This window comes from Dipodomys merriami, unplaced genomic scaffold (assembly GCF_024711535.1).
Source record: "Dipodomys merriami isolate MVZ:Mamm:240054 unplaced genomic scaffold, mDipMer1.0.p SCAF_39, whole genome shotgun sequence".
Taxonomy (NCBI): Eukaryota; Metazoa; Chordata; class Mammalia; order Rodentia; family Heteromyidae; genus Dipodomys; species Dipodomys merriami.
The window spans coordinates 5,463,341-5,485,871 of NW_027205492.1; the positions used below are offsets into that span (position 1 = coordinate 5,463,341).

General features: G+C 44.8%; 1 protein-coding gene across 3 annotated transcripts; it reads right to left on the reverse strand.

Annotated features, from left to right (window-relative positions):
• Nucleotides 1-1,907: 1,907 nt before the first annotated feature.
• Znf334 (zinc finger protein 334) lies at nucleotides 1,908-16,553 on the reverse strand. Of its 3 annotated transcripts, none has more exons than XM_069989900.1 (5): nucleotides 16,149-16,553; nucleotides 15,564-15,622; nucleotides 7,982-8,108; nucleotides 7,624-7,716; nucleotides 1,908-5,731 (listed from the first exon to the last, which is right to left on the reverse strand). In XM_069989900.1, exons 2-5 carry the CDS (start codon nucleotides 15,576-15,578, stop codon nucleotides 3,927-3,929), a joined length of 2,040 nt encoding a protein of 679 aa, XP_069846001.1. In that variant the 5' UTR covers nucleotides 15,579-15,622; nucleotides 16,149-16,553; the 3' UTR covers nucleotides 1,908-3,926. The 3 variants fall into 3 exon arrangements, with proteins under 3 accessions (XP_069846001.1, XP_069846000.1, XP_069846002.1); XM_069989899.1 differs by having other exon boundaries at nucleotides 1,908-5,734; XM_069989901.1 differs by lacking the exon at nucleotides 15,564-15,622 and having other exon boundaries at nucleotides 1,908-5,734.
• Between the last annotated feature and the right edge of the window lie 5,978 nt (nucleotides 16,554-22,531).

A 22,531-nucleotide genomic window follows, 5' to 3' on the forward strand; every position in this document is an offset into this window, starting at 1 on the left:
TATGTTTCTGGCACTGCTCGCTGACAGCACCCATTATAGCATCACGTCCACGAACAAACAGTACATTGGAAAGGAATAAAGGAAAAACAATGAAGACTATAAAGAAGTATAGGAAACTAAGGTAGTCACCCATCTCTAGTCTGTAAGGTGACCCTCTCCATTGGCTCTGTATGTATTCCCAGATGTGTTTCAGTGACAATGGACCATAAGGAGCATTTCTGTGTGGACTGTGGAGGATGAGGTAGAAAAGCAGTCATTTTGTGTTTTTGTGCTTGGGTGTCTGTAGCAACAGCATTTATTCTTACCTGAAGGTTTTCCTGTTGGTGGAGGCCAGAAGCCAGGCCTCTAGTGGCCCTCTGTTCAAAGGCAAGTCCAGTAGCTCCTCCTGCTCTGGGCATAGGCATGGTTTAGGCTACCCACATTGCCTGGGTTGATGACACTGAAGAGTAACACAGGCCTACCTGTTTCTGTGGCTTCAGCTTGCTTTGTTTTCCCCCACTGGCTCTTTTCTCCTGCTTGGCCTATAGATTCCAAAACCAACCACAGAGTCAATCATGTAACCAATTCCCCACAATCGCGTAAGATCCTATCTCTTTAACAAGCCCATCCATCCAGAGATCACATGTGCTGCTCTGCTTTGATTGATCCGGGAATGACACAGAAAAGAAATGATTTTAGAAGCCTAAGGAAAGCCCTAGCTATAATGAGTTCTGGCTAGGGCCCCTACCCTAAGGGTCACAGATCTCAGCAGATGTAGCTCCTAGTCTACTTTGTGGAGGGGGTGGAGCATGGTTCTGGAGGAACAAATGTTAGATATCTAGACACAGCACAAGGTGTGTTCTTCTGCTACATCTCAAGGTTGGTCTGTGAAACCAAGTCAGTATAGTGAGTTATGACTTCCAAACCGGGCTATAAAGGAGATGTGGATTCTGTCTTGTTCTCATGGGTCACTCACCTGGGGGATGTCATGAGGGTACCCAGGAAACTATGGAGGGGTCAAATGAGAAATTGAAGTTTCCTGCTAACAGCCATGTAAGGGTGTCATTGTAAAAGTGGCTCCTTCAGCCTAGCTAAATTCTCCCAAGTTTTAAACATACAATGAAATAGTAACATTGTTTTAAGCTGCTAACTTTGGGGAGTAATTTTCTGTATAGCAAGAGACAATGATTACATTTCCTTGTGTTACAGGTTGAATCACCAAGTTCCTAAACAACCTCCAGTATGTCAGAATGTTTTGTCATTTAGAGACAAGGTAAACAGTTAAGATTAAGCCATCCTTGGATCCAGCGGTTCCTTAATCCAGTAAGTCCTTACAAAGTGGGGAAAGACAAAAACATGTATAACCAAAATGTCATGTAAATATTAGAGGGCTAGGTGGATGGCACATCTCCTATAATCCTAGCCTCTCAGGTAGGATAGAGGCAGGGTCATGGTTTGAACCCAGCTATAATCTCAACAAACAAGGTAGTCTGGTAGTTCATACCAGAAATTCCCATTACTATGGAGCTGTCTGAGGCTGGCCCAGGCAAAAGGATGGGCCCCAGCTAAAAACAAACAGAGCCCAAAGGGCTGGAAGTATTACTCCACTGTAGAGTGCTTTCTAGCAGGGCAAGGCACTAATTTCGAATCCTAGGGCCACCAAGAAAAAAAAAGTTGAAACAAACCAAAGCATGGCCAGAGCAGCTAGAAGAAGCCTGGGGAAGACCATCTTCTAATACCTTCAGAAAGAACACAGCCTTGACCTCAGACTTCTAACCTCAGATTTCTGTGGTTGTAGATCACACGGCTTAGGTTCATTTGTTATGTCAGCCCCGGGAAAATATTTCCTATGTGTCATGTCCTTTTGGCTATTTTAAAGATTTTTCTCTTTATTAAATTGGATTTTGATTTCTATGTGCCTTAAAGTTTTATTTTGCTGGGCTTTTTTTTTATCCTGTCTGAAGCTTACTGAACTTCTTGGATGTAGACATTTATATTTTTCATCATATTTGAAAAAATGTCTCACCATATAGCTTTTCCATCTATATAATATCAATCAAACCCATAGGAAAGAAAATACAGCATTAGGCAGAACTCTGGTTTTCTAACTCAAGGCAAGTGAATAAGCAGACAGTACAGCTACAGACAGCGAGTATACAGATCTCAGCAAAGCCAAGTTGAAGCTACAAAGCAGTCCACCAGCTTCATTTACAATAGATAGTAAGTTTGGCGAGACCAAGCTAAATATTTATATATCAGCAAAAAATTTGGCCAAAGTTGTGACAAAAATTGTCTTTGAAACTCCATCTACTGACAATTTTAAAGCAAAAGATAAGTTACATAAGAATGGTATACAAATACACACAACACATATTCACATCTAAGTTTATGTTCATATATATTTAACATATATACCTGTGCACACATATTATTATATACACTTATCTCACTGAAGGACTCAAGTAAGGACTGAATAAATGGGCAGATAAATTAAGCTTCAGGTGGAGGCACCTTTTTCCACCCCTACAATCCAAATAGAGAAGGTTCAGGCTCAAATACAGCAAACAGACCTCTGCTACTGATTGAGACTGGGCTGATAGGTGGTTAAAGTGACCACCAAGCAGGCCATTAGCTGAGGAAGCGAATGAGGCCAGTCTACCAGCATAGCCATAAGCAATGCAAGGAAAGCTCACCACAAAGAGGAAAAGACTTGAGCTAAGAAAACTGTTATTATTCTGTTTTACCAATGAGATGAACCCATTTCATCTTACCTCTGCCATTCCATAACGTGGCAGAGAGGCCAGAAATGGGTTATCATTTCCCATTCACAGAAGTCAGGACTTAAGAATATTTAGGCCATAAAAGGCATCCAGTCCTAAATGCCTATATCCATACAATACTTTTTTTTTTTTGGTCAGTCATGGGGCTTGAATTTGGGACCTGGACGCTGTCCCCAAACTTTTTGCTCAAGGCTAGCTCTCTACCGTACTTTGAGCCACAGTACTACTTCTGGATTTCTGGTGGTTAACTGGAGATAAAGAGTCTCACAGACTTTTTCTGCCTAGGCTGACTTTTAGCCTCAATCCTCAGATCTCAGCCTTCTGAGTAGCTGGAATTATAGCACCTGACTCATCTAATACATTTCTAATTAGCATTATAGAGGCTCCTCCTTTTTCTGAGTCTGAATTTCAAAGAATATATCTACAAACATGCTTATTAGATAATCCCAGAGGTTTTTGAAAATATACCGATATAATTAAACCACTGACACAACAGGGATGTGTGGATATTATGAGGTAAGATCAGAGAGATAAACTCGGGTTTAAACTTTTGCTGTTTAAATCTGTTTTTTCCTACTGCTGGAAGTGTGGGGATCACACTCCAGCTGTGCTGCACCCTCTTTCATTAGAAGCATCCTAGAAAGGGCTTTCATTTGCTCAGCTGTATCAAAGGCTCCAGTGTTAAACTCATCACAAGTAGAACTGAGCTGCCCCAGCCAGTCCTCTGGTTACCTTTGCAGATGCAGGGACTGGGGGCTGTCATTAGACAACAGAGGCATGGTTAGAAAGCAAAAACCAAGCTGAGATTTCAAGACACTGTAAATTTATAAGCTGTAAATTATTCAGTCTGCATTGTTGATTAAGTGACACTGGTTTGGAATGAAGTAAAATTAGGGCCTCACACTAGCATATACCAAGAATGGAGAACAATCAACAATTAAACCTAAATAACATGCTTCATATTCAAAGAGGAGGCACACTTGGCATGGTGTTTGAAATGGTGTCGAGCATTCTCATGGTTTACAATGACTGTTCCACCTCATTTATTAAACAGACTGTATCTCTCATCTATTGTGAGCTCTCTGACTTGACAGGAAAAATTCCCAACTCCTTACTGGTACCACTTAGTTTTGGCATTAGGTGAATTATTTGTTGCTTTCTTGGAACTTACTCCTTGTGGGTTTTCTGATGTAACAGGAAGTTTGATTTGTGGCGGAATGTTTTCTCACATATGTCACATTCATATGGTTTCTCTCCTGTGTGTATTTTCTGATGTTCATTCAGTGTCCACAGCCGGCGGTAGGTTTTCCCACATTCATTACATTCATAGGGTTTTTCTCCTGTGTGAATTCTCTGATGTACTCTGAAGGCTGACTTGTGGCAGAAGGTTTTCCCACACTCCTTACAATCATATGGCTTCTCCCCAGTGTGAGTTCGCAGATGTTCACTAAAGGAAAACTTCTGGGAGAAGGTTTTCCCACACTCGTTACACTCATAGGGTCTCTCGCCTGAGTGTGTTCTCTGATGATGTGTGAGAGCTGACTTCCTGCAGTAGGCCCTCCCACAATCACTGCATTCATAGGGCTTGTCCCAGATAGTTCTCCGACCTAGTAAGGGGGGTGGGCTCTTGCTGACTTCATGCTCAGGCTCGGGACACTCAGGGTTCTCCTCTGTGCTCACACTCTCACGCTCACTGCAGTCTGACTGCACAGAAGACATTCCATCACACTGATTGAGCGCCTCCTGCTTCTCTCCAGTGTGAGTGCTCTGATGTATAGCCAGCGTTGACTTATGGTAAAAGAGCTTCCCACACTCACTACATTCGTAAGACTTCTTTCCTCTGTGAATGGCCTGGTGTGCGGTCAGGGCAGACTTGGTACATAAGAACTTGCCACACTGACTGCATTCATAGGGCTTCTCTCCCGTGTGGCTCCTCTGATGCACATTGAGGGCTGACTGGCAAAAGAAAGTTTTCTCACACTCACTGCACTCATAGGGTTTCTCCCCAGTGTGGATTCTCTGATGTGCCGTCAGAGCCGACTGGCAGAAGAAGGTTCTCCCACATTCTTTACACTCATTTGGCTTCTCTCCCCTGTGAGTTCTCTGATGTACAATGAGGTAAGATTTCTTGCTGAAGGCTTCCCCACACTCCTCACATTCGTAAGGCTTCTCCCCTGTGTGAGACCTAAAATGCTCCGCGAGAGCTGACTTCCGAAAGAAAGTCTTTCCACATTCATCGCACTCATAGGATTTCTCCCCTCCGTGAATTTTCTGATGCACAAGGAGGGCAGACTTGTCGATGAAGGTTTTCCCGCACTCACTGCACTCGTAGGGTCTCTCTCCAGTATGAATTCTCTGGTGTCGTGTGAGGCTTGTCTTCACACGGAAGGTTTTCCTACAGTCACTGCAAGCATAGGGTTTCTCCCCCGTATGGATTCTCTGATGGGCCACGAGGGTGGACCTTTTAGAAAATCTTCTCCCACAGTCCTCACATTCATTTGACTTCTGTTCAGCATGTCTCTCCTTCTGTGCAGAAAGAACTGGCAGCTGGAAGGACTTCCCGTGTTTCTTATGGGCGAGAGGTAGTTTCAAAGCCTCATTGTTCAGATGCAGCAGAACATCTTCATCTTGACTCCCGACTTCCCTCATCTGGTTACTTTTGGACTTTTTCTTTCCTGAATGACCTTTCTCATGATTAGCATGGAGTAGTGACTTCTCGCATCCACTGTGTTCATTAGGAACTTTTGCATTTTCTTTGCTTTCTTTTACAATTATTTCTGAATTCATTTCCAAGCAGTTTCTATCTGAATCACATTTATAAAGTACTTCTCTTGAGGGAAGATTATTCATGCCCAGGGTAAATGTGTTCCCAAATACATCATTTTTTTCTGTAATCATTGTTTCATTGTTGAATACAATTTGCTTCAAATGTTTGTCTTGGATTTCTGGGTCTTTCTCTAAGGCACCATCATCTTCTAGAAAGGAGCATAATGGACAATAATTTGTGAGGCTTTACACACATGCAATGCTATGAAATGAGAGTGTATATCAATACCCTGGTGTGTACACTTCAAACCCAGCCTCCCAGGATTAAAGAAAGAACACTCAAGAGCCCTTGACACTTGGCAAAGCATAGACTGGAAAAAAACAGCCACAGGGAACAATACTTGCATACACTGGAAGTGTGGCTGACTGAAGTATTGACTGCAATAGAAAAATGTATGAACTGAAGAGAAAAATAAGATGGAGTAAGACCTCAGAAAGATGGTCAGTGCTGACACAAACACAAGGAAAGGGTAAGACATTCTGCAGGGAGGAGGGAACGCTGACGTTTGAGCATGGCTACGAGTAGAGAAAGGAAATCGGACAGCCTGGGAAGTTACATCCCTAAAATGAGAGGAGGATCTTCTTAAGCTCTGTGCTAGGACACTTATTTGCTCCACCCTAGGCCCAACCCTTCTGAGGCTGGGAATAAAAACTATTTCTATTTCTTAAACTGTAGGGAGGAAAAACAAAACAAACAAGCAAGCAAACAAAAAACCCCAACAAATGAGAAAGATCATATAAATCAAGATTTATTTTTAAAGCCAGGCACATGCCCACAATATTCCAGTTACTTTGACAGTGGGGATAGGAAGAGCTTAAGTTTGAGGCTAGCCTGGGCAAAAACTGGGGACCCTATCACAAAAACAAAATAAAAACAGAAAGAAATGCTGGGGCATAGCTCAAGTGGGAGAGCACTCACTGAGCATGTGCAAGGCTTGGGGCTCAATCTTCATTAACCAATAAACTTTAAAAAATTAACATTTATTATTATTTTTGGTGGTACTAGAGTCTGAACTTGGCAGTCTTATGCTTGCTTATCTGGCACTCTGCCACTTGAATCACTACCCCATCCCTATTTTTGGCTGGTTATTTTGGAGATAAAGTCTCATGGACTTTTTTGTCTAAATTACGCTTCAAACCTCAATTCACTCAAGCCACTGCCACTCAGTAAAAACTTACTTTCTAATCCAGGTACTGGTGGCTTCTGCCTGTAATTCTAGCTACTCAGGAGGCTGAGATCTGAGAATCACAGTTCAAAGTCAGCCTGGGCAGTAAGTTTATGAGAGTCTTAGCTCCAACTAACAACCAGAAAACTGGACAAAGCACTGTTGCTCAAAGTGGGAGAGTACTAGCCTTGAGCAAAATAGCTCAGGAATGGATAGTGCCCAAGCCCCGAGTTCAAGCCCTACAACCAATCAAAAATAAAAATAAAAACCTTACATTCTAAAGACAAATACGTATATATACACATACATATGTATATATACTGATATTTATACACATATGTACTTATATATTTATATATTATTTATTTCCACTTATTAGTTTGAATATAAAGCATGCCTAGCTGAGCATCAGTGGCTCACACCTTAATCCTAGGTACTGGAGGCTAAGATCTGAGAATCTCAGTTTGAAGCCAGCAGCAAGTCTGTTAAATTCTTCTCTCCAATTAACCAGCAAAGACCCCTAAGTAGTAGTGCAGCAGCCATGAGAGAAAAAAACCTAAGCAATACACAAGTCTCAGAGTTCAAGTCCCAGTACTGGCACAATTTAAAAAAAAGCAGAAACCACAGTTCCATGACAGTAGTGGGGCAAGGAAGGCAAGGAGAGAATGCCATAAAAATGGTTGTGGGGATAGGTCACTCAGTGGCAAAGAATCTTTATAAGCTTCAATTGAAGATGTACATTTGGGGAGAGTGCTAAGGAATCTGTGGCATGACAGCTCATTGACCTCACACCACCTCCAGAGCTCTGTCATCACCAGCCACACAGGAACTCAAGTCCGTGGTTTCTGCCAGCTCAGTTATCATTTACGCACCTGTGTGGTTCTGACTTGTGATTTCATCCCCTATCCATGGTTCTTCCCCTTGCTCCAACTTGAAGATCACATCTGGTTTGCTAGTGTGTATCCCTGTTAATGAGAAAAGACAAAAGACATAGACAGAACTGGAACAAGCTCTTTGGATTTCAGGGACTCTAATGGGTGAAGTCAGAACATTTAGTGAAGGGTGGGAGAAGGCAGAGTATGTGTGTGCGTGCATGTGCCTGTGTATGCTCACACGAATGTTTCTGAATCATCTTTCTCCCCTGATGCTCAAGACCAGGTAATTTGATTCTAAAGACTTAGCACAGAAGGGAAGGGTACTCTGGGGAGCTGCACGGGACAGCACACTCACCCACTGAGATGAGGTTGCTGTAGTTTTCCAGCATCACTTCCCTGTACAGGAGCCGTTGCACAGGGCCCAGGCGCAGCCACTCCTCATGGGTGAAGTCCACTGTCAAGTCCATGAAGGAAATGGATTTCTGAAAGACCACATTTAAGCTGATTAGAACCGAGTGACATCAAATCTATGGGAACATCAAATGTAAGACCACTGCTGTGGTTAACCGTATGCCCTAAGGTGGTATTGTTTGTGGAGGCTAGAAAATTAGAAATATCCTGTCACTTTTTTTGTGTGTGTGGGGGAGTGCTGGGGTTTAAATTCAGGGCCTTATGCTTGCCAGGTGGTGCTCTACCACTTGAGCTGTGTCCCAGCCCATCCTATTCATTGTTTTAACATGAATTTTTAAAATGTATGGAGTTTGCACTATGTCCTAAATACTGACTCTCCTAAAAATACTGGTCCTGCTCTCAAGAGGCATCCATTCTGATGAAGCAACACAGAAACACATACCTTCAGAAAAGAGCAACAATAGTCAGACACACAGAAATGGATGACCACAAAAGGAGAAAAGTAGGGCTGGGAAGGTGGCTCAGTGGTAGAGCACTTGCCTTGCATGCCAGAGGCCCTGGCTTAGATTCCTCAGCACCACATAAGCAAAAAAGAAAAAAAGCCGGAAGTGGTGCTGTGGCTCAAGTGGTAGAGCGCTAGCCTTGAGCTGAAGAGCTGAGGGACAGCGCTCAGGCCCAGAGTTCAGGCCCCATGACCGGACTCAAAAATAAATAAATAAATAAATAAAAGGAGAAAAGTAGTTTTTCCATTTTGTCGTTAGACTTCTTTGGAAGGGGTACTTTTGGATGTGAAATACAGTGTGCTTTGTCAAAATGTGATCAACAAAAAAATACACTAGACAAGACAGATGTAAAGATTAAAACTCACAGCTATTTCTGTATAAAAAAACCTGGGAGCCTGGACAGAAGGCAGAGAACAGAGGCCATTTTTCCCTAGAATTCAATCTCAAGACTTTTTACTCAGTGCAATACATCTGTAAAACATTCTTGCACATGCTACTAACACATATGTTTAACTAGAAATTATCATGTAATTATAGTTGATTTAAGCTATGTTTTAATACCAATTAAGTATGATTATTCTCTCATTCTTTTAGCCAAGATATTAACACAATACTCCCTGGAGTATTTCTTGTTCTTGACTTTGTCATTGTTGTGAATAGTGGAAATATATATGTATGTGTATATATATATATATATATATATATATATATATATATATATATATGTATAATGGCATATATATGACATACTGGAGTACTGTGGCCAAATGTGTATTTTAGAAGAAATGCTTCAGAATATAGGGGTTGGCAAACAACAGCCATGGACAGAAGCCATCTGCTGAGCTCTAGATCTGGCCATATCATGTTTACACATTGCTGGTGACTGTTTGCTACAACCTTATGATGAATAGACCTGACAGACACCATGTGGCTAGGAAAGCTGAAAATATTTATCATCTGGTCCTCTAAAGAAAATGTTTCTATCTCCGACTCTGAAAAATGGAGAGCAGATTAAAAGTCAAATGAAGATGTCCTGTGAGACAGGACCTCAGGCAGTTCCAGTGGGGGTGGGAAGGAGGGGGTGGATTTTGCAATGACAAGGAGCAGGATGAGCTGGCCTCTGGTTGGCTGGCGCTGCAGATGTTTTGTGCAATTACTTAGCATCATCAGATCAGTAGATATGAATATTGTATGCTGAGGCTTGTAGAACAAACCAACAAAAGATCTGAGCAGAAGCTAATGGAGTGGAACATTTTAGACGCTATGTTTGAAATTCTTGAAGTGTGGGCATAAATATCCATCTGACAGGTGGATATTTGGTTTTGGAAGTCAGAAGAGACAAAGAATGGTAGTCAGAAGGCAAAATGAGGTGACTGGGAGAATGAGAAAGGTCTCTATGAATGGACATGTAGTGATCTCCAGGGTATACTGCTAAGAAAAGTGAAGAGTATCTACGGTGCTATCTTTATGTACAAAAGGAAGAGCTATAAGGAAGTACACACAAAAACACCACGTGTGTAATACAGAAATTCAGAGGGGGTAACAAGAAATGAATGAACTTAGCCACCTCTTGGGGAGGGTGGGGAGACAGAAATGGGAAAAGGGAAGAAGAGATGAGGAACAAGTGGCCCTTCTCTAAATGTCTTTCTATGCAGTTTTGACTCAGAATGACAGCAATGTCGCCTACCCCCCAAACAAATAACTAAAATCAAACACGATATGGAAAGGGAATTGCAAACAAAATACAAATAGTGCCATATAAATTAACTTTCTTAAAAACAAGTAACAGCCAAGCATCAATGGCTTACATTTGTAATCCTAGCTATTAAGGAGGCTAGAGATCTAAGGACTGTGGTTCAAAGGCAGCCTGGGCAGGAAAGTCTGTGAGACTCTTATCCCCAATTAACTACCAAAAAGCTGTAAATGGCACTGTGGCTCAAAGTGGTAGAGTGCTAGCCTTGAGCACAAAAGCTCAGGAACAGCACCAGGCCCCGAGTTCAAGCCCCAGGACTAGCAAAAAAAAAAAAAGGGGGGGGGGAGAAGCAACAGGCATAGTGGATAAGATAAAGAAAAGAACTGCCCAAAGGAACTGTGGAGAAGAGCATTCTGATTCCATTCAGTGATAACTATAGGTGAAAAAGAGCTGTATACAATTATCTACTTAAAAAGTTTTGTTGTTTTTATTTGGGGGGTGGTACTGGTGTTTGAACTCGAGTCATAGGCTTGCTAGGCAGACACTCTATCACTTAATCCATGCCCTCAGCTCTTCTCCATAGGAAAATTGTTTTCCACATGTGTAGACATAGCTGAGAAGACAGATAACTTGAGTGTAGATTATGAGAGTCAGCTTTCTCCATCTGAGACAAAGGCATTGTAATCGGGCTGGAATGAACTGTATAGGGTAATTGGCCAGTAAAGTCTTGAGGTCATGAGAGACAAAGGACTGTAAGTTCTCTCTGTATGATTTTTTTCAAAGTCCAAATTTATTTAAAATTAAACAGTAAAAAAAAAATGGAACAGCCTTTCCACTCTGCCAACACATGTGCATTCCCTGTGCTCTGGGACGCTGCAGACAGTGCACCACACAACTTCTAGGTTACCTTAGCCTGCCTTCCTGGCCTCCACATCCTCACTGTGACACAACACACTTCAGCAGTGATTTAATAACATCCCTCCTGTCATCAGGCAATGGTCCTCCATGCATAAATCAGAAGTAGTCACATTATCCGAATTATGTCCCCCATTAGTTATTCCCTCCAAAAAGTTACAAGCTTCCTAACAATGAATAGTAGCTTGTAGTTAGTTACAGGCACACAGTGTACATATAAGATCTTGATAATTAGAATATTACAAAATTACTGGAAGCAAAAGGCCAATGAGTTGGAGAAGCAGTGAGATATCACAGATCATCAGTCCTCTGCCCACAGACAGAACAGTGCCCTCCACAGCAGGACCAGTGGCTGTATTCACTTTCTCAGAAATGGATCTGTGCTCATCATAAAGGGAAAAGAAACTCAAGTGGCCTGATTTCAGAGCAGGGTTCACAAAATGAAATGAGGAACATGAATGTGAGCTGCACTGCTTAATGGGGGCACCAAGAGAAATGCATCAGGGGCCTTTCTCACAGGGAGACCCACAGGTAGTGCAGACTCTCCACTGATGCAGAGGTGCAGCTAGATGCTCTGCACACACGCAGCCCAGAGGCAGAGGGAAAAGGAATGAGGACATGGTTCCTGGCTCAGGTCACAAACCACGTGGGGATAAAAGCTAAGGAGGACTGAAATATGGAAACTTGGTCAAAAGCAGCTGGCAGAATGTGGGAGCGGGGCTTATTTTGGGAACTAAATGCCCTCTGCCATCATCACTCTGCAGTGGTTCTCAGCGTCGGTGACACCTGCCCCTTGAATCTGTGCAAGAATTTGGGGGCTGCCAAAGTTCTGTGGGATGCTGCTAGTATGTGACAGAGAGAGATGGAACAAGGGACAGCAGATGAATTACACCATACAGGTCAGTCTCAGAAATGTCCTAGGCCTGACATAACTTTTTTTTTTTTTTTTGGGTCCAGTCGTGGGGCCTGAACTCTGGGCCTGGGCGCTGTCCCTCAGCTCTTCAGCTCAAGGCCAGTGCTCTGCCACTTGAGCCCTAGCGCCACTTCCGGCTTTTTTTTCTTTTTGCTTATGTGGTGCTGGGGAATCAAACCCAGGGCCTCAGGCATGCAAGGTAAGCATTCTACCACTGAGCCACCTTCCCAGCCCGTGACATAACTTTCTAATGTCCTAAATACTCATCTATATAATTACAAATTTGTTCACAATGATCTTTTTCTGTTTATCTGCTTATCATCTATCTCTCTAACATCATAAATTTTCCTGAAATTCAATACTGGGTACATTAAAAAAGTTGGATTTGGATTGGTATCTCAGAAGTTTTCACTCTCTTGAAAAGTATCAGTAATGGCTGCGTGCCAGTGACCTACGCCTGTAATCCTAGCTATTAAGGAGGCTGGGATCTGAGAATCACTGTTCAAAGCCAGCCAGGGCAGGAAAGTCTGTGAGATTCTTTTTTTTGGGTCTGGTCGTGGGGCCTGAACTCTATGCCTGGGCACTGTCCCTCAGCTCTTCAGCTCAAGGATAGCGCTCTACCACTGAGCCACCTTCCCAGCATCATCCTGTGAGATTCTTATCTCCAATTAACCACCAGAAGACCGGAAGTGGTGCTGTGGCTCAAGTGGTACAACACTCACCTTGAGCTGAAGAGCTAAGGGACAGTGCCCATGCCCAGAGTTCAAGCCCCATAACTGACAAAAAAAAAAAAAGTATCACTGATGGCAGTAACAGCATGGTATGCGAATCATGAAAACATCACACCTACACCAGTGTGTGAATTTGTAATTGTCACATTCAGTGATTCAAACTTTGATATATAAATACCAGACTAAACTCTCACTTTTGGGATATTTGTAACCAAGAGATTCCATATACATACAATTAGGTTTGGGTGTGATGGTGCACACCTGTAATTACAGTTATTTGGGAGGTAGAGATAGGAGGATTGTGCCTGGAGTTAGTGTGAAATCCTCTCAAAAAAAAAAAAAAAAAAAAAGAAAAACCTCAAAAGAATTGGAGATGAGGCTCAAGGAGTAAAGGCCCTAAGTATCAGCCCCATAAATAAAAATATTTTAAGTGTCATTGCTTCTATTTTTCCCACACAGATTAAAAAAATACATACAAGTAGATTATTTATGTCTACCAAGATAGAGTTGGGTTTTAGTTGGGATTACTTGAATAGAGCCCAATGAAAGCAAAAACTAAGTGCTATGATTTCAGTGGGAGCTTTGGGCCAGAACAGCAGGAGAGGGAGGCGGGGAAGAGAGGAAAGAATGGAAGCAATGCAGAGTGAGAGGTGTTGTCATTACACTGCCTACTACCACCGCCTATGACGACTGCAGGCCTCACAGAGGCGGCAGGAGCCTCAGTGGGGGACTGCCATCAGCACGTGGGACTTCTCCAGGAGCATATGGCCAGACCATATGGTGGTACATGGAAGAGGGCAAGGAAGGGCACTTTTTCTGCCCACATTCTTCTCATTTCCCCTTTTCCCGAATTCACAGTTCACACCCAAGGTGAGTTGATGTGCACGCACTTCCAGGCTGCAACATTTGGTTCCATCATCTGGTCTCTCAGGAAGCCTGAAACCACACCTCAGTTTGTTCTACTGGAGTGGTGTGTAGCTGGCAATGACTCAAAGAAATGAAAGAGATGGTGAGTATGAACAGATTGTCTTTGTATGACAGGTGTTACTTATATGGACAGATAAGTCTGACAAAGTTGAAAATCAGCTCACCACAGATATTTGTGAAATGAAATGTCTTTCTCTTTCCCTAGTCTGCAACCTCCATGGAGCCAGAGATAAGATCTCTCTTGTCCAAGCTAAATGTATATCTTGCATACTATTTGGCACCTAACAGTTTGACCAGTATCTAGATATTGAAGGAAAAGCTTAAGAGTGGCAGGAATTAAATAAGTAGGAAGTGGTTGTGACATGAATAGCCTTTTCTTTTTCCATTCCTGAGGCTTGAACCCAGGGCCTAGTCACTGTCCTTGAGCTTCTTTTGCTCAAGGCTAGTGTTCTTACCACTTGAGCCACAGCACCACTTTGGCTTTTTCTGTTTATGTGGTACTGAGGATTGAACCTAGGGCTACAAGCATACTAGGCAAGCACTCTACCACAAAGCACATTCCCAGCCCAACATGAATAACTTTCTAAGTCATCTAAAGGAGCCTTGGCATTTTAGGGGCCTATCCAGTTTGAGCAACAGTCTTAAGGTCAAAGAAGGCAGACAAGTGAGAAATCTTTTGACAATCTAGGAGAAATACCAAGACAGGGAAGTAGGAAGGGGAAGGCAAAATGAAGGAATCTCACTTTCTTTCTAGCTTGCATACTGGTAGGATGGTAGTGGCACTGACAGAGAATTAAAGAGGAAACAAGTTAAACAGATTATAAATCTTATTTCTATTTTGGACCTGGGGAACTCCGAGGGGTTATGGAACATTTTTTACAGAAGGGGTAACCGAAAATCTCAGGCTGAGGCTCTTAGAAGTAGTACAAGATTTTGAGCACAAAATATTGCAAGTTAAAACCACAAATGGTATGAAAAAAAAATCAAACCACAAATGGTATAAAATAATAGTGGGCTAATTGTGGAATAGCAATGTTTATGGTACAAAAAGAAGACCATATAATGGTGGAAATGACTAGAGAGTTTAGAAAGAGAATCTTGTGAATGACATTACAATAATTATTAAAGCTGAACTTTGTGTGTGTGTGTGTGTGTGTGTGTGTGTGTGTGAGATCATACTGTCAATGCAACAAAGCATGCACTGGAAAACATCCACTGGGTTTGAAAATATGTAGGTCACTGCTTTTACTAGAATGGCTCCATGGAGGCAGGTGAGATGGTTAGACACCACAGACTGAATAAAATGAGTTGAAATGAGGAAAGCAAGTGAAAAACTTTTACACGGTACATTTAAAAGTACAACTGAAATCATGTAAACCATCTACTCTCGGTTATCCCAAGATCATGGAAAACAGCAGAGTGCTGTCCACACATATGATAATGAGCTAGTTCCCCGTAACTCCTCTGCTTGCCTGGATATAAGAGTCTCAGGAAATCCACTGTGTTCCTTTCACAGAGGGTTTTGGTGAAAGCCTTTGCAGCTTTTATTCAAAGGTTATTGAAGAAAATGTTTATGTATAAATGATAAAAAAAAGTTATACTAATTACTAATGTAAGTAAGGTCTGTTTTATTTTGTCTGGATCTTTCTGAAACAACTTGAATAAGTCTAAAGTACTGTATGATTTGGTATGCTTAGATTAATTTTTTTCCAGTACTGATCTGATATTCCTATTTTGTCAGAAGCTGAATTTTATATCCTCCTCCTATTTCATCTGAATGTACAAACTATAAGTTTCTTGAAATCCACTGAAAAATGTGGGAAGTAAATCCCTAAACAACTTACCTGGAATTCGTTCATTTTCAGGTGCTCTTGAGAAAGGGCCAAGAGAGATGAAAGCAGAGCTGAGTAAGGAAGAATGCGGAAGGGAGTCGTGAGAGGTCTGGCTAGTGCGGCAGTTCTTACAAGTACCTAGCAAGACAGACACACACCCACGTACAGAAATGGCACTGAGACCAATATGATCCAGGAAACCCACAGATGGAGGAAACGTCTAGTTAAAAGTCGTGAAATGAGCCGTTTTTCTTGAGTGCACCCATGTTTTCTACTGAATTACTGTCAATTTGTATCTCCTTTGGAAAAATAAAAACATAACCCGAATCCAATACTAGAACACTGATCCAATAAAAATTAATATACCCAAAGTTAGGAACGGGGAAGTGGTGCTGTGGCTTAAGCGGTAGAGCACTCGCCTTGGGCTGAAGATCACAAGGACAGCGCCCAAGCCCAGAGTTCAAGCCCCATGACCGACAAAAGAATAAAAAAAGAAAAATAGATTTCCAAAGTTAGGAACGGTATTGCAGCATTAAAATTGAAGCTAGGATAAAAATATTTATTAACACAGGAAAACGTTGATATTATGTCACTTACCTATTTTTCTGCTAATGTGTTTAGCCAGTGAGATGAAGAGGTTCCAGTAAGAAAGGATGCAAGTGGTTTAAGGTGTTTATCTGTTTTGACTGGTGGGTGTCCCTGTTCAGCTTCACAAGAGGACCTAGTCCTAACTACGGAGCTGGAAGTAGGAGAGTGGCATTCACTTCTCAGCTGTCACTAGTAGACAGCTGAGGAGATGAAAGCGTTATCTTCCACGTCCTAACTTTAAAGTAACGGAAATCTAAACAGCTTTAAACGGCTCTTCTTTCACCTACACTGTGTGATTCTATGCCGGGTGATGGCGGACACGGTCTGGACAACTCCGAATAAGCAGAGTGGAGGCTGGGGCGCGGACAGGTGTTGGGACGTGATGGAGAGGCCACGCCCTCGGCCGCGCGCCCCGCCGCCCGGTCGGCCGCGCGCCCCGCCGCTCCCCGCCGCGGCGGCTCGCCCCGCAGGCTCTGCCCTCCGCACTCATGAGGGGCCGCAGGTCCCCAGGCCCCCGCGCGGCTCCCGCACCGAACGCCAACACCTGGGATTCACGCACAACCCCTCCCCGCACGGCGGGCCGGGGGCCGCGGCCGGCCGCTCCCGAGGCCTGCGGGCCCGGAGCCCAGCGCTGCCGGCCTGCGGAAGGCCAGCTCCGACCCGCGGCCCACCCCCGAGGGCCCGGAGCCCGCCGCCAGCCCTTCCCTAACTTCGGGGGACGCCGACTTGGCTTCCAGTCAGCAGCAGGCCCCGCGGCCGGAGAAGGCGGAGGCTGCAGCACCCGGTCCCAGAGGGGCCAAGCGGAGCACCGGAAACGCGTCTGGGCAGGTGCCCGGAAGTGACGTATACGCTTTCCAAGGCCCTCCACAGAGCGTGGCTGAGTTTCCGGGACCACACTACCCAGAAGGCGCCGCGGCCACCGCCTTGAGCCAAGTTCACGGCTCCCCACCGCCCCTGGCAGACGACGGCTGCGGTCCCCGGACAGAAAAGACACGTGACACGTGACGTCACCGACGCTGCGGGCGAGAAGGGACAGTCCCTTAAACTGCGGCGGTGTTAAGACTACATGCCCTGCAGGATTTCTCCCACGTAAGCGTCCCCACGTGACACACATGTGTGTGAAACAGGATAAATCACAGCATCTCTAAAGATCTTGTTTTTAAGTGTGTGGTGATGCAGGACTGTAGCACTTGGGAGGCTGAGGCTGGAGGATTGCGAGTGTGAGGCCTGGGGTGGGGGCGGAGGTGGGGTCTATTAACAGGTAAGCGCGAGGCGCTTGACTTTCTGACTGCTGTGCTGGAGGAGTAGCCATCATCATTTTATACTTTTAGCAAAGAAAAAACAAAACAGCACGCTAATAGCTTTTTAACAATACCAGCCCTCTCACATACTCATATAGGCCCCTGGGAAAACGAGGTGCGTGAGTAGGAAAAGTTTGGAAGTGACTCCAGCCCCAGCCACCACCAGCCTGACCTTGCAAACAGAGCCCGATTGGAGATCACTCATAAGCCAACCTCCTAAATGGTGAGAGAGGGGAGCCATAGACGCTGCCGCTTTATGCCACCAAGGTTGGAGTGGTTGATCACTGTCCAACAGAGAACTGATTCAAGTTGGTTCAAATGAGTCATCAAAGATAAATGCAGGCCAGAGGCTGGCATAGGTGGTGTTTGATATTAGACTGGAATAATGGGGTGCACAGGCTGTTTGGGAGGAGAAGAGAATGAACAGAAACAGGAGAGAGAAGGGGCGGGAAGAAGAAGATAAGCTATGGTGGGGGAAGGAGAAAGAGAATATGGCAGACAGGCAAGCAAACATTGGATCCTGCAGTTTCCATAGTGGCCACTGGATGGAAGCAGTATCATGAATCCTGTGTTGTAATGCTCATCAGGAAGGAGTGTTAACAGCCCAGCACATGCCTGACCGAATGTACTATTGAATGAGCCTGAGTTACTGTACCTGACATTGCCCTGATCACTGAGAGATGAGATCACCCAGCCTGGCTGAGACCAATTAGCCTGTCCTTGGAGGGTGAGGTTCAGTTCCACCCCATCAGCCTCTCTTGCTGTGATTATTCTCCAGAAGGGAAGAATGGATGCAGGAGTCAAATAAGGATTCCGGAGAGAATTACAGATGCTGAGGAGGGATATGGGGAGAAGGAATCTACCATGGAGGCAAAGGGCAAGACTTCTGGATGAACCCTTCCTCTCAAGGCTCAGAAAAGGACCTGGGAAAAGCCAGTGTTCCCTCCTGTCACCATAACAACATAATGGAGTCACAGTCAACGGGCTGGCAGTGGGCAGGGGTGAAGGTTCAGAGATATTCCAGGAAATCTTGTATTGGATCATCCCCCTATGGTAGGCTCATGTGGGATTAACTACAGAGGTAAGCACCTGGGTCTTTGCAATTGGCCAGGGGGTGGTTGTTTGGCCAAGAGAACAGTAAGTCTAGAGAAACATATACTACCTCTATGTGTCCATGTGAGAAAACTAAAGGTGGGAGAATACAATGGCCATGTCCCAGATCACAAGCGGAATAACGGCAGTGCAGTGCCTCCAGACTTCCTAGTCATCTATTTATTGTTGGGACCTTGTGCTGTCCATGCTATCAGCTGTTCCTTCCTGTCTCTCTTAAGCTTGATCTGTCTCTTGGCACCAGGTCTGCTCCTGAAGCAGCAGTGGGGTGGGAGCTGACAATAGTCACCCAAGCAAATGCTGTCAAACTTTTTCTTTTGTCAGTCATGGGGTTTGAACTCTGGGCCTGGGCGCCTGTCCTTCAGCTCTTCAGCTCAAGGCAAGCACTCTACCACTTGAGCCACAGCACTACTTCCAGTTTTCTGAGAGTTTTATTGGAGATAAGGGTCTCACGGCCTTTCCTGCCTGGGCTGACTTTGAACCATGATCCTCAGATCTCAGCCTCCTGAGTAGTTAGGATTACAGGTGTGAGCCACCGGTGCCCAGCTCCATTCAACTTTTAACTGCCTCCATCTCTACCTCATCCATCGCCTCCATCCCATGCCTGGGTGGTGATTCAGCACTCCACACAGCTGGACAGCTCCCATCTTGGGGATTCTCGGCATTCGGAAATGGACAGATTCTGAGCTGTCGAAGTACTTCAAGAAAGGGATAGAGTCCCCAGTTGGGTTGTTTAGCTACCAGTCAGAACTTGGACAGGTGATTTTGGGAAGCAGGGCTGTTGTCCCTCTGCTGGATAGGGCAGGTACCATTTGTCTCCCTTGTTCTCTGGTCTCATCCACTCCAAGAGGCAGACAATACTAGTGCTCAAGTCAGCCACATTATAGGGTGCTGGCCAAAGCAACGGGTGTTACTCACTGGCTAAAGCATTCAGTCAACTGCTGGAGACCCGTTCAGACTTCCTGTACTTCCTACATCTTGGAAGTACATATTGCATGAGGCTGAAGTAAACTGGATCTTGAGGTCACAAAGGAAATACAGTACACTTGAGAGATGGCATTGGGTGAGCAAGCAATGTGGTTTTGTGTGCTAACTCAGGAAATGTTGGGGATCATTTGTTACTGCACCAAAACCTAGCCCATCCTGACTGGCAACACAGCTTTCCCCCAGAAATCAGGAAAAGACAAGGACAGATTCTGCTTTAGAGACTCTAGAGGAAGCTTGGCCTTTCTGAGCCAGTGGAGGAATTGAAGCCCAGGTACTACAGGCAGGTGATGCCCAGGCACCTTGCATGGGTGAAGATCCACATTCCAGTGGGTGCTGCCCCCACCGCATGGGCACATTGGCTGTACTAGTCGGTCTGTGATCAACAAGGTCACCAGGTAACAGTTCATGGCTATACCCAGGTGGTGGCTTTGGATGCCACCAGGACCACGATCCTCAGATCTCAGCCTCTTCAATAGTTAGAAGTACAGGTGTGAGTCACCAGGGCACGGATCCCAAAGCATTTCTAAGTATTGTATCACCTCCTACTCAGGGCTTAGTCATAGGGGGATGAAAACACTGCTGTTAAGGATAGACAGATTCTTCATCCTTGTCCTGTTCCCTTTAACTCTCTTTCTAACTTCCTTGTCTCCCTGGGCTTCTCTCCACAGCTTAAAAGGTTCTCCACTCCCCTTCCTATCTACCTGTGTAACCTGTGTACCATACAGTTTCCACATTCCAGACCTCAAAATTAGCCTTTTTTTTTTTTTTGGTCAGTCGTGGGGCCTGAACTCTGGGCCTGGGCATTGTTCCTCAGCTCTTCAACTCAAGGCGAGTGCTCTACCACTTGAACCACAGCGCCACTTTTTCTGCTTATGTGGTGCTGAGGAATCGAACTCAGGGCCTCATGCATGCAAGGCAAGCACTCTACCACTAAGCCACCTTCCCAGTCCCCGAAATTAGTCATAATGACAGGAAGCTGTCAGACAAAAAATCAGACATCTAAGAAGGAATTAGTAGATTAGGATGCATTTGAGAAACATGGATTTGCCTTACTGAATCAACAACAATTTGGTGAAGTAGGGATAATTAGTCAGGAGGCTTTGCCTCCACCTCTGAGCACCTCTGCCCTGGGGATCAAGCCTTTTCATTTCAGGAGTCTTTTTTTTTTTTTTTTTTTTTTGTCGGTCGTTGGGCTTGAACTCTGGGCCTGGGCGCTGTCCCTCAGCTCTTCAGCTCAAGGCGAGCGCTCTACCACTTGAGCTACAGCGCCACTTCCGGTTTTCTGGTGGTTTATTGGAGATAGGAGTCTCATGGTCTCTCCTGCCCGGGCTGGCTTTGAACCGCAATCCTCAGATCTCAGCCTCCTGAGTAGCTAGGATTACAGGCGTGAGCCACCAGCGCCCGGCTATTTCACGAAGTCTTTTAAGGGCATTTCATATAGAAACTGTAACAAGTAGCTTTTCAATTCCCCACCTTATAGGTGAAAATATAAATCTCAGAAGTGGAGTTCAAAAATGGATTTATATGCTGGGCACCAGTAGCTTATATATGTAGTCCTAGCTACTCAGGAGGATGAGATCTGAGAATCATGGTTCAAAGCCAGCCAGAAAACTGGAAGTAGCACTGTAGCTCAAGTGGTAGAGCGCTAGCCTTGAGCTGAAGAGCTCAGGAACAGTGCCCAGGCCCAGAGTTCAAGCCCCACAACCAACCAGAAAAAATGGAGTTACACAGAAAGTGATTGAGTTGAAGGCTGGGACTTTCATCTTAACCCAGTGGACTCCCAAGCGTATTAGTTTTTCATTATGCCATGTTCAAGTCAAGGAGGACCTCCTGGAGGAGGTGAATCATGAGCTTCATTGTAGGCCAAACCAACTGGGATGCAGGGGAATGGGCAGCCTCAGACACAGCTGTATAACAGAGCTCTGACACACACATTTCTCTACACACTGTGCTGGGAGTGACAGGGCCCCTCGCCCTTTCCCAGTTTGCTTTGGAAGAGGGGTGCATGGGGTAAAGTTTGAGGAAGGCAAATCTTATGCTGTGGTTAAACTTATTCCGTGCCCTGCCCCCTTCCTCCTGCCCAGCCCCCGTCGTATACATCAGTTTTCATCACCATGTGTAAAGGGCTGAGAGAAATTGTTTAAAGATGGAAACAACTCATCAGCTGACTCCATTGCTTCTGGTGAGACACAACCAGCACAAGCTATCATTACCTGTTGTGCTCTGATTTTTAAAAGAAGGATTCCAGTATTATTTGTACAACTAAAAAAGAAAGTATGGATGAGTCATTGTCCAAATGAATGGCTCTGTGAGAGGGGGTGTCCCTTAGAGGCTGGCTGGCAGCTGTTGATGGCCTCTGAAGGAGGCAGCCGTGAGGAGGACAAGCAGCTGGAGTCCCCAGCTCCACCAGGTGCTGACTTGCAGCCCCCAAACACCTCCCAGTGGGGACAGATGGAGGAATAGGGGTGTGTGTGTGTGTGTGTGTGTGTGTGTGTGTGTGTGTGTGTGTGTGTGTGTGTGTGTGTGTGTGTGTGTGTGTGTGTGAATAGGGTGTGTGTGTGTGTGTGTGTGTGTGTGTGTGGAGGAATAGGGTGTGTGTGTGTGTGTGTGTGTGTGTGTGTGTGTGTGTGTGTGTACCAGAGCTTGAACTCAGGGCCTGGGTGCTGTCCCTTAGATTCTTTTTCTTTTTGAGCAAGGCTGGAGCTCCACTACATGAACCACAGGCCCACTTCTGGCTTCTTGGTGATGAATTTGAGAGAAGAGCCTCTTCAGCTAGCTTCGAATTGTGATCCTTAGCAGCTCTCAGCCTCCTGCAGAGCTATGATTAGAGTCATGAGCCATCCGCACCCTGCTTAGGCCCCAGCTATGGGATGTGTGACCATCGAAGCTCAGAGAGGCCACCCAGGGCAGCAGCAAAACCAAAGTTACTGCTCACATCAGTGCCACTCCAGACTCTAGCCCCTGCCCCACCTCCCCAAGTTCTTCTTGGAGCAA